At 60.1% G+C, this 16,466-nt stretch overlaps 2 protein-coding genes across 6 annotated transcripts; one reads left to right on the top strand and one right to left on the bottom strand.

Annotated features, from left to right (window-relative positions):
• Window positions 1–783: 783 nt before the first annotated feature.
• On the bottom strand, window positions 784–4,756 carry GDPGP1 (GDP-D-glucose phosphorylase 1). 5 transcript variants are annotated; one of them, XM_039490217.1, is made up of 3 exons: window positions 4,521–4,615; window positions 3,905–4,184; window positions 784–2,630 (listed from the first exon to the last, which is right to left on the bottom strand). In XM_039490217.1, exons 2-3 carry the CDS (start codon window positions 4,126–4,128, stop codon window positions 1,364–1,366), a joined length of 1,491 nt encoding a protein of 496 aa, XP_039346151.1. In that variant the 5' UTR covers window positions 4,129–4,184; window positions 4,521–4,615; the 3' UTR covers window positions 784–1,363. The 5 variants fall into 5 exon arrangements, with proteins under 5 accessions (XP_039346151.1, XP_039346153.1, XP_039346154.1 ...); XM_039490219.1 differs by lacking the exons at window positions 3,905–4,184; window positions 4,521–4,615 and adding an exon at window positions 4,700–4,756; XM_039490220.1 differs by lacking the exons at window positions 3,905–4,184; window positions 4,521–4,615 and adding an exon at window positions 4,655–4,713.
• An 805-nt stretch (window positions 4,757–5,561) lies between these two features.
• CIB1 (calcium and integrin binding 1) lies at window positions 5,562–11,821 on the top strand. The gene is made up of 7 exons (XM_039492986.1): window positions 5,562–5,766; window positions 6,052–6,086; window positions 7,543–7,645; window positions 8,108–8,261; window positions 8,645–8,763; window positions 8,863–8,951; window positions 10,508–11,821. Exons 1-7 carry the CDS (start codon window positions 5,716–5,718, stop codon window positions 10,527–10,529), a joined length of 573 nt encoding a protein of 190 aa, XP_039348920.1. The 5' UTR covers window positions 5,562–5,715; the 3' UTR covers window positions 10,530–11,821.
• The last annotated feature ends 4,645 nt before the right edge of the window (window positions 11,822–16,466 follow it).

A 16,466-nucleotide genomic window follows, 5' to 3' on the forward strand; every position in this document is an offset into this window, starting at 1 on the left:
CCCATCCCGCTGGGAGCTCCAAGCCCACCAACACCCCCCAACCGCCACCCCTCACTGGCAGCCCCGACCCCACCAACGCAGCCACTACAAAACTAAGTTGACTTAAGTTGCATCAACATACGTCGGTTTGGCATGTCCACACTGGCTCCTTCTGTTGGCATGCGTGTCCTCACCAGGAGCGCTTGCAGCAATTTAAATGTCGGTGGGGCACTGATATCCTGAGCCCCACCGCCTGGGGGACCTACAGCCTGAGCCCTGCCACCCAGGACTGACAGCCAGAACAGTCTGATGTAAGCAGTGGAGTGTCTACACAAACACTGCATCAACCTAACTGCATTGACTGAAGCAGTGCACCTCATGGAGGTGGAGTTATTAGGTCGGTGTACTTGGCGACTCACATCGGTGGGAGAACGGCTGTAGTGTAGACTTTGACAGAGCTCGGTGGACGTAAGCTGCTTTACTACAACCTAACTATGCGTGTAGACCAGGCCTTAGCTTCCAAGTGAAAGGCTGATTCTACCAGCTGCTTGCCCCACATTCCCTGGGGCCCTGAGCGCTAGCATGGATTCCCTTGAACTCATTTCTGTCATAAAGATTCTGCAGTCAGATTAGCTGCCAGTTCTGTGGATGATGTACAAGCCAGCGTAGCCTCCTGTACCCAAACTGGGGTCTCTGCAAGGTTAGGGTAGACTCAAGCCCCATCCCTCTGAGCTGGGGGGCCCTGCAGGGCTACCTATCTATGGTGTTTTCAGGGTGCCTGTCATAGTGGCATCTAACACTGGAATAAAGTGATAAGCTATGACTGGTTCATGCTGGGAGCTGCTCTGTGGAATAGAAAGAGGTCACTGGGACGCAGGCACATTCTGATCAAACTGCCCCTTTACCATGTGCTATTGGAAAGAGAGTGGACAGGAAGCTGCATGATGCTGCGGCATTTCCAAAGGTGGGGGTTTATTGCCTGATTCACCAGAAACAAGCCAACAGTTCAATCATTAACTAGGTTAGGAACTTGGGGGTCACACTCCTGCTTTATCTCCCACTCCCAGCACACCGCAGAGCCCCACCTAAACACACATGGGGCAAGTGAGGTTAAGGACAAAGCCCGCCATGGAGATCTTCCTTCATTTGTTGCCAATGATGGTACAACAGGCCAGTCGGTGTCCCAGAGGGTCCAGTCTGCAGTGCCCGCGGGGACAGTGGTTCAAACAGCAAGGTTGCCTCCATGCTGGATCCTGGAGGCAAATCCAGTCACTCCCTGCTCCCCGACTGCCCCAATGAACGATTCTACAGCAGTTACAAAATACGCAAGAGTGAGACTTGACCCCAGAAAGTGCGATGCCGGTGCAATGCAGAGCCCATGTGGTTACTCTGTGAGAAGTGTCACCAGCTGGCCTCGGAGCTGTGACAGCTGTGGCTCAGGGAGGAGGTATCTCTGGATGATGTGAATGGCTGCCGTCTCCGTAAGGCTCTGGAAGTCCTCGGCAGTTTTGATGGGCAAGTGCCCAGCCAGCTCACAAAGTGCCACATTAAATGCAGCTTCCCCTTTGGACCCAAAGCAGGACCTCCTGGCCCAGATGAGCACCCGGATTCCAGAGCGGGTCTCCGAGTGGGATGGCTCCCCAGGAGCAGTTCCCCGAGTCACAAACACGTTGTGTGCAATCTCTTTATCCACCAGGTAGTCAGTGACTCGGCAGACATTGTGCGCCAGGGCCCCCAGGCCCTCCCCTTCACTGTAGAACAGGAACCCTGGGGCTGGGACCCCCCGTAGGAAGTGGAAGTTGAGTGTAGGGCACAGGGGTTCGCCTGGGGCAGTCTCAATCAGGAGCTCCCAATCCAGGTAAAACCCATGTAGGTGCAAGTGGTTGACCGAGGCGAAGGCTCCCAGGCTGTTAAACCCAACGCGGAAGCCTGGGTGGGCACTGAGAAGAACCGACTCCAGCCCAAACTGGAGCAGCTCCTGGGTGAGAATCTGAGGCAGGCAGAGCGCGGGGTCTGGAATAAAGAGCACATGTCCAAACTCCAAGGGGCTGACATTAATCACCACTAGGATGCAGTCAGGTATCCCTAGGAGTTTTGACTCCAGCGGGCCCCCTTGGAACTGAGAGCACCCCCTGCTGGGAGGGTGGGGAGTTGGGGCCCTGACCATATGGAAGAGGATTTCCCCTGGTTTGATCTTATTGAAGTGGAATTGCTGGGGGTCGAATTTCTGCCTGACACTCTGGATGTCCTGTGGTTTCCTTCTCTCCAGACCTCTCTGGATGTTCAGCTGGGCCACAAACCGGACATTCCCTGGCAATATACGGGTCTGCAGCTCCCCCAGGTGATACCTGAACAAACCCAGCTTCATCCTCTCCTCCCAACCGGACTGCAAAGCTCTGTCAAAGCGAGACATGGTGCGGCTTGCTGGCCCCTCTGACCTGCTTCTCCACCACCCAACCCCACACAGAACAAAATCCTCTTCCCCATAAACAAAGTCCTCCCAGCAGGACACAGCACGGCTCTCTGGCTGCTCCTGGGATGGCAACCCCAATGTTTCATGGAGGGCTTGGCTGGCACCCAGGGACATTGCCATGTTAGATGAGCAGCAGCACCTGCTCAGGGCTCCCCTGCAGGCAGCATCTCCAGCTGATCTGAAACAGACAATGGAATAAGCAGAGGCAGTTATGGGGACATGGACAAAGCAAAGAGAAACAGCCCATCTGTACAAAACGCCAGGACTCCACCGCCAGTTGTACCGCCGCAGAGCGGGGGAGTGCTGACAGCGCAGGTCTGGGAGTCAGGCCGCTTGGTCCTTAAGCCACTGGGTGCACTTAGGCAAGTCCCTTCCCCCCCCATCACATGGGGAGAATCCTGACCTCCCAGGCGGCTGAGAGGGTTAGTTAGTGTGAGAATGTGTGTGAGATCCTCTGGTGGAAGGGCAAAGTATTGCCAATTATTGCAGCATTGTTACAGGGGGTACTAGGAAAGCAGCCATAAAACTGGCTGAAGAAACTCCAGCAGTGCAGGTCTTGGAGAGCAGAGCGCCATGGGCCTCTGTGCGCTTGGCAGTGGCACTGACCCCAGTCCCATCCAATACCGTCTAGCACAGGATCTCTGTCCTGCCGTCACACACTGCCTGGGATCAGTCTAGCTACCCCAGAGATCACCCCTCCCTGCAAGATTTCCCAAGCCAGCGACACAGCACGGGGCCAAGGAAACTACTGGAAGGTTTGTGAGGGCAGGAGACAGAATCTTGATCAGAGATGGAGCTGGACAATGGAACTCACTGCTGTGGGCCTTACTGCGCTCAGAGCTAAAGCAAAACCTGTCTGGCTTCCCGCACACCCCACCCATGGACCCAAACAACAACCCTGTAAGCTGATCACCAGGCGTCTCCTAAGGCCTGGGACAGAACCCTGGAGACAATTCCTGTTAGTTGGAGTTTTAGAGACCCGACTGCAGGACAGGGGCTGTGAGCCCCACGCCGAGAGAGACTCAGCACGGTGGTGCAGGGGCCAGGGCAGTAGGGCCAGGGAGCCTGTCCCCAGTGGTCCAGGAGCCCCGTGTGTAGACTCGGGAAGTGCAGGCAATGTACATGTCTGCAGGGGGCTCCCGTGCCCACACACGTGCTAACAGGTCCAGACAGTCCCTCGCTCAGGCCCTGCCCACAGCCCCTCTCCCCCCGCCCAGCGCTCCGAGCAAAGCCCCGGGCTGACCCCCACCGCCGGGCGGCTCTCCCGCTCCGCTAGCGGCGGCTCCGGCTCCTGGAGCCCAGCTCCGGCCAGCCAGGAGCGGTGTCCGTCACCACCCCGGCCCGGAGCCGCCAGCCGCGCAATGAAACTCATTTCCTGCCGCGCGGAGCCGGGGCCCCCGGGCCGCGCCCGCCTCTCTCCCCCCTCCCGGGCCAGACACAGCCCGCACCTACCGGCCGGCCGCCTGCGGGAACCGCCGGGCCCGGGCTTGTCTGCAGAGCCCTCGGGACAGCGGCGGAGCTGGGCGGAGACCCCGGGGGACCGGCGAGGTGTCTCCGCCTCGCGCCGGGTTCCCAGGTTGGGGCCGGAGGAGGAGACGCTGGAGCTGGTCTCCGCAGCAGCAGGATTTGCGGGTGGAGTGACTCACCCTGCACCTGCAGGCCACTCCCCGCCCCATGGCGGGGGGACAAGGCCGCGCCTGGCTGAGCAGCAGCGAGCCGGAGCGGGGTGGCGCTGCAGAAAGGGGAAGAAGTTGTGTTAACCCCGGCGCTTTGCCGTAGGGCGCTGGTTTAGCTCCAGAATCTCCCCCACCCCATCGCAGGCAGCGCCAGCTCAACAGGAACCCAGGCTCACCAGCAGCACCCCCCCCCCCTGGACCCAGCGGCACCCAGCAGCTGAGGGAACTGGGCTTATTTAGTCTGCAGAAGAGAAGAGTGAGACTCATGGACTATCAGGGTTGGAAGGGACCTCAGGAGGTATCTCCTCCAACCGCCTGCTCAAAGCAGGACCAAGCCCCAGACAGATTTTTGCCCCAGATCCCTGAGTGGCCCCCTCAAGGATTGAACTCACAATCCTGGGTTTAGCAGCCCAGTGCTCAAACCACTGAGCGATCCCTCCTGCTTCTGCCACCTTAAGTAAAATGGCTCAAGACTGTTCCCTTTAGGTTTTGTAATCTGCCCAAACACTCCTCAGAGAAAACCCACCAGCAACTCCCTTGTTATAAATGAGGGAGATCCCAACTCACACACCTCTGCTTAACTGAACTGTGGCAGCTGATGCTGAGAAGAGAGGTGATCGCTCTCAGGTACCCGGGTCCCAACCAATATAAAGATACTTATTTCAGGTGTTAATGATTTCTATGAGAATTTCAGCCACTTTTGAGGAGGGTGAAACAGATTTAAATCAACATCCCTGGCTAACTTCAAGCTACAGGTAGACTATATATTGAGGTAAGTTTTCAAGGGTGTATCTTTTGGGAAGAAAGACATTAGTTCTATTTTACCCATGCTCTTCCCACAACCCAACTGCTCCCATTACCACTCGCTGACTTAATGTTTGTGTGCAAGTGACCAGCAATAATGGACAAAACTGATATTACAACTAGGATTCTGGAATAGCAGTTGAATTCATGGGGCGGTACTGACTGGATGAGATTTGAAGGAATTCTCCCCCCACACCTCAGTAGTTTGGGAAGTAGCTGCTGCTACTTCAACCCACTGGTTATAGCAGTATCTGAGAGTCCTTGCACATCTCCTACACAGAAAGGAGAGATATACGGTATTATCTGCCACAGCTCCCAGCATGCTCTGCTCTGGGTGTGTGTGGGGGGGCACAGCTCCCAGCATGCCCCGCTCTGGGCACGGGGGGGGGTACAGCTCCCAGCATGCCCTGCTCTGGGGGTGGAGGGTGGGGGCGAGGCTCCCAGCATGCACCGCTCGGGGGTGGGGGCGCAGCTCCCAGCATGCTCTGCTCTGGGCGGGGGGGGCACAGCTCCCAGCATACCCCGCTGTGGGGGGGGGGCACAGCTCCCACTATGCTCTGCTCTGGGCACTGGGTGGGGGAGACACAGCTCCCAGCATGCCTCACTGCGGGCGCGGGGGAGTGGGGGGCACAGCTCCCAGCATGCCCCGCTCCGGGCCCGCTTTGGGAGGCCGTGGCCCTTTAAGCCGTGGGCGTTGCCATGGAGCGGTTTCCTGGAGACGGTGACTTGACGTCCCGGGCAGACGGAGAGTGACGGAGTTGCGGAAGTTGGGTCCGGGCCGCCATGGGGGGTTCGGCCAGTCAGCTGCCGCGGGACCTGCTCGGCGAGTACCAGGTACCCCCTCCCCGAGCGCCCCCCCCCCCATGGCCAGCCTGGCCCCCTCACCCCACCTGAGCGCCTCCCCACCCCCGGCCCGGCCCGGCCCGGCCCGGCCCAGCCCCCGCGCTCCCCACCAGTGATCGGTCTGCCGGCCGGGGTCCCCTGCGCTGCCTTCTCCCTCCAGGGGCACCTGGCCCGGCCCCCCGTGCTGCTGGGCTCGGCGGCGGGGGCGGGCTGGGGGCAGGGCTGGGGCAGTGCAGCCAGGCTGCAGGGATAACTTTCCCCTTCTCTCTTTCCCAGGAGCTGACCTTCCTGACCAAGCAGGAGATCTTGCTGTAAGCACCCCTCGCGCTGGCTTTCCCCCAGGGCCCCACACGCCGCTCAGGCCAGTGCAGAGCTGTGGGGCCAGGCCTGTCCATGAGATGCTGGCCCTTGGGGTAGCAGCTGCAGTCCCCGTGGGGAGGGGGAGAGTAATTGCAGGCCGAAGGTGCCAGAGCTCCATGGGGAGGGGGCTCCGTGGAGCTGGGCCCAGACCTGACATTGCTGCTCCTGGACCGGGAAGGGCAGCAGCAGAGGCCCCACAGCGCAGCCAGACTCTAGGGCTGAGCACAAGGTAGATGGGCTCTGCTAGGTCACCTGTAGGCCCCGACTGGTGGACAGTGAGACAGTTACACGAGATTCAAACAGTGCTGCCCTGCTGCCTCCCAGCGTGGGGGCTGCTGCCCCAGGGTAACCCAGCTGTTAGTTTGGCCCTAGAGTCAGAGTCGCCTTAACCTGCCTGTAGCTGACGTGCATTCCCCTGCCCCCAGTGCAAGAGGCAGTGCCCGGGTACTTTGCTCCAAGTTGCTGGGGGGTTGACAGCTGTTGCGCTGCACCCTGCGGTGGGTGCAGCTGGCTAGGGGAGCATGGCCTGAGGGGCGGAGGGGGGAGTGTGGGGCGGCAGTGGCCAGGTAGCGCTTCCCTTCTGAACTGGAGCCTCTTCCTGCTCTTGCTCCCCATTTTGGTGTGTTCCTTGGCACAAGGGCACTTTGCACCTAGCCCTCTGTGCGCTGGACTTTGCTTCAAGGTGTGGTGGCTTCTTGGTGTTTCTAGCCTGCTGCTCTCCGTGGTGTCTTGTTTTACTGGCTGCATTAATGGGCAGCTTGAGGCGAAGAAGGAAAAATAAAATCTCCAGGCTGGGCTGCAATGCTGTAGCTGCGACTGTCCATGGGCTCTGTGCAGGGCCTTGCCTAATGCCACTTTGCTGCGTTTGAAGCTCTTGGAACAAACCCAGCCTAGCCTGGTTGCCAGTGGCAGCCTGGCTGAGCGCGAGTAATGCAATGTGTGCCTGGCCCAGGCAGCTGGTCCTGAAGTGTCCTGCACAGGAGTCCTGTGTGGAGATGTCACTGCTGCCACCTGCTGTGTCTCTTCCTGGCATCCACCCAGCCCTGTAACCTCTGCAGCCAGCCTGGCATAGGCTAGTGTCTGAGTGCCACTCTGTAACAGGACAGGTGTGGGGCAGGGGGATCACAGTGTGGTGTCTAGGAGCTGGCACAGGCGGCAGCTGTGGATGCTGAGGGCAGAGAAAAGGGCCGGCCTGCCGGGGACTGATTGGCTAACACTGTTCCTCCTCCCTCGCACCTTGTTTGCATCAGGGTGTGTTTCTGGTGCAGCATGGGGTGTGCGCTCAGGGCTGAGGAATAATCACCTCTCCAGGCAGCTCTAGGGAAGAATTACCCCGGTGGGCCCCAGCTGAGCTCAGCAGCCTCTGTCCCAGCTCTGCCAGGCTCTAACTGTTCTTGTCTCCCAAAGCGCCCACAAGAGATTCAGTGAGCTGCTGTCAAAGGAGGAGAGGGAGAGTATCCTGCAGAAAAGAGTCCCCAAGAGCAAGATCCTCACACTGCCTGAACTGCGGGTATGGTGCACCCTCCTGGCTGCTTGGCCTCCCCCTCCCACCCGGCCCTAGGAGGAACCAGGTCAGTCCCACTGATCTCTTGGTTCTGGGCCAAGACTTGGATCCTGGCTGGTGGGCAGCTGCCGTTCGTTTGGGTGCACTCTGCGATCAGGGAGGCGGTTCCAGTCATGGCGTGCTTGCTCCACTTCTCATTCCCCATTGAGCTGCCCGGGCTGGGGAAGAGGTGTCCATCAGCATTGTGCCCAGCTGCCCAGGCCACGCAGGTGCTGCAGGCACGTGATGGCAGGGGGCTAACCAGCAGCAAATGGAATTGCACAGGAAGTTCTGAGGGTCTCCGCACAGTCAGGGATTTTAAGGCTGGAAGGGACCATTGTGATCATCTTCCTGACCCCTCTGGAACCCCCGCTGCTGCTGAGAAGTCCTGGTGCCTCAGTCCAGTGTTGATTCCCCATGTGTTGACAGGCAAACCCGTTCCAGGACCGGATCTGCCGAGTCTTCTCCACCTCAGAGGATGGGGATGGCAGCATGTCCTTCGAAGACTTCCTCGACATGCTGAGCGTCTTCAGCGACTCAGCCACTTCAGAGATCAAATCCCACTACGCCTTCCGCATCTTCGGTAGAGATCAGCCAGGGCGGGGTGAATGCTCTGCTTCGCCAGTCCCTCTGGGCAGGCAGAGTGGGACTTGGGGGCGGGAGCTGCTGCTCCTGGGGTTGCTCTCAGGGAGGGGGTCGTCAGGAACCTGCTGTCCATGGGTGACTTTGCCCAGCTGCAGTCTGAGGTGCTTGGAGCAGGGTGTGGTGGTAGCTAGCCCTGCCCCAGCGAAGGGCTCCAAGGGGGAGGCTGCGAGGGCCCCAGGGCAAGCCTGAGGCCCAGCCAAGAACCCCCTCTCTGGGAGCACTCCTGCTTGTGAATCTCCTGTGTTGCTAGGCCATAGCCATGGAAACAGGGTCTCATGGACGAGTGCCTCTAATGATAACCTGGACATTTTCCCCCCAAAGATTTTGACGACGATGGGACCCTGGACAGGAAGGACCTGGAGAAGCTGGTGAACTGCCTGACAGGGGAAGGAGATGAGACTAGGCTGAGTGAGTCAGAGATGGACCAGCTCATCCAAAATGTGAGTGCCACACGCCCTGCGTCTGTGGGGCTTGCTGGACCTGCTGTGTGGGGCTGCTCAAGCAGGCTTTGAGGGCTGGTGTTTCCCTTTCCCTGACAGATCCTGGAGGAGTCCGATATTGACAAGGATGGGACCATTAACCTCTCTGAGTTCCAGCATGTCATTTCTCGATCACCAGACTTTGCCAGGTACCTCTGCCTCCACTGCTTGCTGCATTGTCTGACTGGAGAAAATCCAGCGCTTGCTAGGCAGGGCAAGCTAGCCAGTGGGTGGAATGGGGGGTTGCTTAACTCTCTGCGCAGCGTGGGCACAGATCTCCCAGCTGGTAGCAGGGCTAAAAGCGCAGACGTAGCAGGGAACTGCTCTAAATAGTCTTCTATAACAGTGAAGAACCTTTGCCCATCTCTAGCCCTGTCCACTGAGGCCTTGCAAAGCTTGGGAAACACTTCCTGAAGCACCCAAGTCTCAGTTCAATGGGGCTGTGGCTCCTGACCTCTTCCTAGCGAGCTGTATCGTGGCAATGCCCAGACAGGGCCGCCCAGAGGGGGGGGGCAAGAGGGGCAATTTGCCCCAGGCCCTGCGTCCCGCAGGGGCCCCCACGAGTGTTTTCCGGGGCCCCTGGAGTGTTTCCCGTCTTCCCGCGGCTCCGGTTGAGCTCCCGCAGGTATGCCTGCGGCAGGTCCACCGGAGCCCGGGACGAGTGGACCTGCTGCAGGCATGACTGCGGAGGGGGCGCTCGTCCCGCGGCTCGGCTGGACCTCCCGCAGGCATGACTGCGGCAGGTCAACCGGAGCCGCGGGACCACGGCACCCGCCGCAGTCATGCCTGCGGCACGTCCGCTCGTCCCGGGCTCCGGTCGACCTGCCGCAGGCATGCCTGCGGGAGCTCAACCGGAGCCAAATGCCGCCCCCCAGGGAAAGGGCCGCCCCACGCGCCTGCTTGGCGCGCTGGGGTCTAGAGCCGCCCCTGAGCGGGGGCCCCCCGCCGCCGAAGACCCCGGGCCCCCGGAATTCTCTGGGCGGCCCTGTGCCCAGATGCTCCACTCATTTGTCTGGTCTCCAGCCAGGTGCTGTATGTAAGCACAGAGCCAGTGCCTGCCCGAGGAGCTCGCAGACAGAATGCAGCTGGCGGAGGGGGAGGAAGGGCTGTCCTGTCCATGCTGCAGGCGAGGCAGGGAGCGACTCGCCAGAGTCCCACAGGAAAGCTGTAGCACAGCTAGGAGTAGAATCCATGGCTCTGAGGCCAGTCTCGTTACCACCGGCCCGTCCTTCCTGCTTCACAAAGAGAACGAGCACCGCAGCAGGGCCTTCTCTCTTCACGGGGGACAGAGGCACAGGCTTTGCTTGCCAACAGTCACACCATGGCAGCAGGAGAACCCAGCTCTCCTGTCTTCTAGTCCTGAGCCTCACGCACCAGACTGCCCTCCTGCCCCATTCCAGGACTCACGTGCCCCCTTCCCTGGCCACTCGACTCCTCTAGCTTGTTTCTTTGCTAGTTTGATGGGGGCTGTCTGACATGCTCAGGGTATCCAGGGTGCACCCCCCTCGAGCCATTGGCAGGAGATGTCCAGAATCATGTCTTTTAAACACCAGCTGCATTCTGCTTGGGTCTGCCATGTCCCCTCTGAGCTTTTTTCATGCCATGTTGCATACAGCCCTTCCTGTGCCCAGCACTGGAGACCCCAGTGAGTAGCTCCCCTGTGGCATAGCATGTGAGAATGGGCTGGTCACTCTCTCTCTTTCAGTTCCTTCAAGATTGTGCTGTGATGGCGCCACGTCCCTTCCAGCAGAGGCGTCCTGTGGCTGGCTGTGCCCATGGCCTGTCCCTTCCTAGCCTGCTGTGCGGCTCAGCACCATCTCTGCGCAGTGTCTGGATCCTTCCCCTTCTGGCAAACAGATGCAATAATATTGGTGACTCCAGTATCGTGCTAGGAGGCCGGTGTCATGGAGCACTCCTTCCATAGTGCCTTATGCAGGGCTCCATGGGGCAAGGCCTCTCCTGCCCAGTATGCTGTGCCTTCTGTGCTCTTCTTGGTCTGCAGTGGTAGGGTTACAGGGTCCTTAATGCAGCTGTCTTGTGCTTCAAACAAACTCCTGGCCCTTGGAGACTACAGGTCCCAGCCTTTCAAGCCATACCTGGATCAAAGCAGAGGCTGCCGGGATTGGTGTGGCACAAAGCATGCTGGGATCTCTAATCTCCGTGGGCTTACTCCTATGCAAACCAGGTGCAGTCCTCTGGGCCTGCCCTGGACTTCCTGAGCAGGAGAGGGGAACTCCTGCTGGGGGCTGGTGATAATCTGGGGCTCACCCTCCTGAGCCTCTCTGTGTGCCTTCCACAAGCAAACGGGCAGCTAGGACTCTGGCAAGGAGCCCGAGGCTGCAGCGGGCCTGGCTGGCTCCCTGAGGGGGTCTGGCAAAGGGATGTAGCACAAAGGGCTTTTTTTACTATGCAATAATGTAACTGGCACCTTAAAATGCTGCTGCCCAGCAGCTCTGGCCAGGGTGTTTCTGTAACTTCTCTGTCCACTCCCCAACTCCCTCCCATTGGAGCACGCACAGCTTTCTGCTCAGCCAGAGTGGGGGGGTCCTGGCAGGGGCCACAGCATTCACAGGGCTGGCAGCTTCTGCCTGTGCTCCTCCCGGTCTGCCCTGCGAGTTGGTGCGTCTGCTGGTGCTGTACCTCCCTTCCCGAAGCAGCAGCTGATTCCTGTAGTCAGGCAGCCTGGCCTGAGTCCTTCCCCTGCTAGTCAGCTGCCGCAGGCCAGGGGCAGGCAATGGCCATCAGGCAGAAGGCTTAACTCTGCGGTCCCACCGTGCCTGCTGCTGCCTGACACACTGCTAGTGCCTGTTAGGGGAGCAAAGACTCAGGGTGTTTTTCTGTCTTTCTACCCTTTCTTACACGTGGTAAAGCAGCTGGCTTCCCTGTGCTGCTCTGCTGGGTGCTCCCCCACCATGAGAGGGAGGGTCGGAGGGCCTGCAGTACTCTGCACTGGGTGGGGGGCTGCTCAGCCATGTACGGAGAATGAATAAAGAGCTGGAGTCTTACCCTGGGGCCTGTCCCTAGTGTGTGTGTAGCGAACTGATGTGTCTTCAGGGAGACGTGGGGGGTCGGTCGGTCTCCCCACCCCTGCAGGACAAGCACCCCCTGGGCCATGGCTCTGGGCAGCCTGCAGCAAGCTTCCAACACCTGCAATACTGGAGGGTGCAGTGCTGCCCCTGGGCTGGCTGTCAGGCCAGATAGGGTAGAGGCTATAGTCTCTCCTGCCCCATTGGTAGGGGAGGGGGTTGGCTGCTGCCCTCCCTGCTGCCTGGGGTTACTGGGCCCTGAGTCCTCTTCCCTCCCTGTCCATTCACTGTTCCTATTACGTCTCCCTCCCCCTCTAGTGAATTGGAGTGCAGCACGCAGCATATCCTAGGGGCTGCAGGGCCCACCCAGTGATGAGACTGGGGGCCTGCCTATTCCTAGCAGAGCGATGGACTCCTGCCCCCCAACACGTGGCTGAGGGGTTTCCTGGCAGTGCCAAAGGAGTTTGTTTCCAGTCTGAGTCCGGGGCCGATTTGCTGGGTGCAGGGAGAGCCTTGGGTCTGTCGTGGGGTGGGGGGAATCTGCAGTGGACACCTCATCTGTCAGTATTGCCAAACTCCAGGGAGGCGTGGCCCAGGGCCAGCAGCTCTCATGCTTGGGTCTGCAGAAGGCGAGTATTAGAGAGACAGGCTTTCCTCAAGGGCCTGATGGCACCACGGCCTGCCTCACTAACCCCAGGGGCATGGTACTGCACACGGCCTGGCCTGGCTGCCCTGGGGAGACATGGCCCAGGGACGGGACACACGACTAACAGACTGGGCCATTTAAACAGCAGGAAAGGAAAACAAAGTGCCCAGTACCCCTGCAGTGAGAACCATGCTCTCCCAGGGCTGAGATGGGTGTGTCTGACTGGGGTTTTTAGAAGGGGCAACGACTCTGTGGTAGCACCTGGCAGTGGGCCTCACACCTGGCTGAGGCCACTAGATCCTACTGAACTGTAAGGGCACAACAAGAGGGAGCAAAGAAGGTGGAAACTCAAGTGTCTCTCTCTCCCCTCCTGAACGAAGATTTGCACAGGCTGAGTAGCTGCCTTTTAGCCCAGTTCAAAGCCCCATGTCTGGGACACCTGCCCGAGTCTCCCATACTGCAGCAGCCCACAGCATGGCCCCACAGCATGGCCCAGGGGCGGGTCTGTAGCATGGTGAACCTGACTCTGTTTGCAAAGGGGCCAGCTGCTTGGTGAGGAGGGCGCTGCTGGTTCTCATGTCTGCAGTTGCACAAAAACAAAGGGTGGGGTGGACAAGGTGGGGTTTGCTTATGTTTGCCACTGTGGCAGTTCCACAGGATCAGTGCTCCAGCCCCAGCTTCGGCATGGGCTCTAGGAGGAATCCCTTCAGTGAGCCAGACCCCACCGTGTCGCCGCTTCCTCCAGAGTCAGCCACGCAGCATCACCGCCTCCTCAGGCTGGACCTGTGGGCCTGCAACCTCCCTGTGAGCTCTGTTCAGCGAGGTCCACTGGAGACTCAGCCACCCACAGGGATTAATGCACCTCTCCCAGCATCTGCAGTGACGCTGGCGCTGTGAAAACAGGTTTTCAGGATAATGCCACACAATAGCAAGGCGGTGACGGTTAAAGCAGAGACCTTTCTGGTCAGCCCTTGGTTCAAGCGCTGGCTGTCTCTCCGGCCGACCTGCTTGTGAGAGCTCTGACTCGTCCAGCCGCCAGCGCTCCCTCCCGTCCTTTTTCTCGGCCTCCCTGCTGGGAAGTGGGGAAGTCCTCATCCCTCTGGGTTGTTGCTTGCTAGATGTCAGTGTCCTGGCAACTGGCTGCCACTGGCTTCTCAGATGCTCCACTGATAGGGGACTAAGACCCAGACAGCCGGGCAACACCCATGTCGCTCAGCCTGCCCGGAGAGCAAGCAGTCCTTTCCCACCCACGGGGTAACTGTAGCATATGTGGGGAAACTGAGGCACACTTAGGCTTCATACAAATATTACAAAGTATTCCCACTTTGGCACAGCAGTTAAACTGTCAGTTGGGCCCAAGCTGAGCAAAGGTCAGCCAAGGTGTATGCCCCAGAACAGCGTGAGCAGCACCTGTGCGCAGGCAGTACCGCAAGGGGCCTGCCCGTGCAATAGCCTTAGCCATGACCCCTGGGGCAGGGCTGCAGCCGGCTCCCTGCACAGAGCGCTGTGAACCCTGGTGACATGGGGCTGCCATAGCAGCTCTCTGAGCACACCCCAGTGCAGTGTGACACTGCCACAGGCACTGACATTACAGCAAGGCACGGCCTAGCCAGCTGGCTGCAGGGCAGACCGTGGTGCCAAGTCACGCTCACCTGCCTCAGCCACACACGGCTGTGGGGAAATGACCGTCAGTAAAACAGGTGCTCAGCAGCGCAGGGAAGCCAGAAGGCCTGGCACTGAAGCAGCTGGGCCCTTCATAGGGTTACCAACCGTCTGGTTTTTGGCATCCAGTTGGCACCGCTGACCAGGCTGTTAAAAGTCCAGTTGGCGGCACAGCGAGGACCCAGGACTAAGGCAGGCTCCCATGTGGCTCCAGGAAGCGGCCACCAGGTCCCTGCAGCCCAGAGGCACATGAGCAGCCAGGAAGGCTCTGCACGCTGCCCCTGCCTCAAGTGTCGACTCCGCAGCTCCCATTGGCCAGGACCTGGGACCAATGGGAGCTCTGAGGGCAGCGCTTCCCTGGCTGCCCATGGGGCTGCAGTGACCTGGCGACTGCTGCTGGGACCCTGCACCCCAGCCCAGAGCCCCCTCCTGCACCCCAAACCCCTCATCCCCAGCCCCCCCCCGAGCCTGCACCCCCAGTCAGAGCTGTCTCCCACACCCTGAACCCCTCATTTCTGGACCCACCCAGAGCCCATACTCCCCCGCACTCCAACCCCTGCCCCTGAGTGAAGGAAGGGTGGGTGGGGGCTCAGGGCAGGGGCGTTTGAAAGTTGGCAATCCCAGCCCTACGTATGGCAGGCAGGAGCCGTACAGCGAGAACCCTGCAGCCAGAGTGGCTGACAGAGCAGAAAAGCCACAGGTGCAGCAGCAGCAGCATCTCCCCTGCCCCACCAGTGCTGCCATTGTACCAGTACCTGCCCCATGCACTGCCTGGAGCAGAGAAGGAGCATCAGGAAATGAGCCCTGCACGTGGGCTGGCCAGAGGGCTGGGGTGGGCAGGAAGCTGTCTGCTGCCTCCCAGGAGAGGAGCATGTAGGATGTGGGTTAGAGATAAAATGGGCACAGAACAGCAGGGGGGGGGATAACCTCAAGCCTCCCGCACTGGTGTACACCCACCTAATACCTCTGTCTGCTCAGCCTCCCCAGGGCCCTGTACCCCCAGTACAGGCTCCTCTTCCCTTCAGCCAGCAGTGCCTGGGCACAGCTCCATCAGCCTGGAAGTGGGAGCCAGCCAGTCCCCCGTCCCCTATTCAGCACCCCCGGCTTCTCCCAGGAGCCTCAGCACTGGGGGAGTGGCAGGGCCACCCCCCCGTGGTAGGCGGCTGGAGGCGCTGGCCCCGCAGCAGGACGACGTGGGACTCCAGCCAGCTCTGCCCTGCTGACCCTTTGTGCTGGTGGAGGCAGCAGCCCATTGACAGCTCAGTGAGTCCCCCCACCAGCTGGGGGCCTTTTCAATGTAGCAAAGGGATTGGGGGGCTCTTCCCCATCCCGTGTGGTGCACGAGGCTCTGGGGCTCCAGCTCGGGCTGGCCGCGGGGCGCTGGCGAAGAACAGTGCAGCGGTGCAGCCTGTGGTGTGATCCCGCGGTGCCTCACGATCCCCTCGCTCCCTGACCGAGACGTCCCTGAGCTAAGAGCACCGCCATGCACCTATGGCCTGTGGTGCCCGCGGCCAGCCAGCCTGCAGGATCTGTGAGCAGCGCGCCCAGGGGAGCTGTCAAAGCGCCAAATGCTGCTACCCCCCAGAGAAAAGCGCCCTACCACGGAGCTGCAGCTCTGGGGCCTGGCATTAGGGGCAGTGCCCAGCTCAGCGGCCAGGCCCAGGCAAACCAAATGGGGGCGTTTGGCTGAAAGGTGGTTTGAAATGGAACGCACAGCCTTTCGTTACCACAGCATCACTACACACGGCCTGATAGGGCAGCCGAGGCTGGCCGGCCCCCCGGGGCTCTCAGCAGTAGCCCGTACGTGACCCCGAACGCTTCACAAGAGCTCATTTAAAATCAGCTTCTGGGAGCAGCTCTTGCCCCGCTCACCGAGAGCCACAGGCCCTGGGCACAGCCCCTCACACTCCGACTCCTCACCAGACACTTGCAGCTTGGGAGGAGCAGGTTCTCAGCTCCCTGAGAACACCCTGGGAGGTCAGCAGTTCTCTCAGCCGCTGGGGAGAAGAGACCACATCTGCCGTGTGTTTCCCAGCTGGTTGCTGAGAGCCGAGCACTGGGGAGACTCAGGAACGCCGCGTTCAGTTCCAGGTTCAGGACAGGAGTGTGGTCGAGCGACAACACACTCTTCTGCCCCATCCCCCTCCACACCCTGATGGCTCCTGTCGCTCCCAGCTGCCCTAGGCCTCTCCAGCACCACTCCTCCCCACCGTGGGTCAAGCTCCTTCATCCTCCCGCTTGCTGCCAGGAGCGCAGCCAGGCCTGTCTACCTGCGCTCTGCTCTGACGGCCAGCACCCGGGAGGAGCAACTGCAGAGAAAGTCCCGCTGC

Source organism: Mauremys reevesii, linkage group 10 (genome assembly GCF_016161935.1).
Source record: "Mauremys reevesii isolate NIE-2019 linkage group 10, ASM1616193v1, whole genome shotgun sequence".
NCBI lineage: Eukaryota > Metazoa > Chordata > Testudines > Geoemydidae > Mauremys > Mauremys reevesii.

Excerpts from the sequence above, each read along its gene's own strand:
- GDPGP1 (XM_039490217.1), bottom strand. The coding sequence starts at position 4,128 with ATGGGGCGGGGAGTGGCCTGCAGGTGCAGGGTGAGTCACTCCACCCGC. Across the intron at positions 2,631-3,904 it reads TTCCCGCAGGCGGCCGGCCG|ATCAGCTGGAGATGCTGCCT; the intron begins GTAGGTGCGGGC and ends TGTCTGTTTCAG.
- CIB1 (XM_039492986.1), top strand. The coding sequence starts at position 5,716 with ATGGGGGGTTCGGCCAGTCAGCTGCCGCGGGACCTGCTCGGCGAGTAC. Across the intron at positions 8,764-8,862 it reads TGGACCAGCTCATCCAAAAT|ATCCTGGAGGAGTCCGATAT; the intron begins GTGAGTGCCACA and ends TTTCCCTGACAG. Across the intron at positions 8,952-10,507 it reads CGATCACCAGACTTTGCCAG|TTCCTTCAAGATTGTGCTGT; the intron begins GTACCTCTGCCT and ends TCTCTCTTTCAG.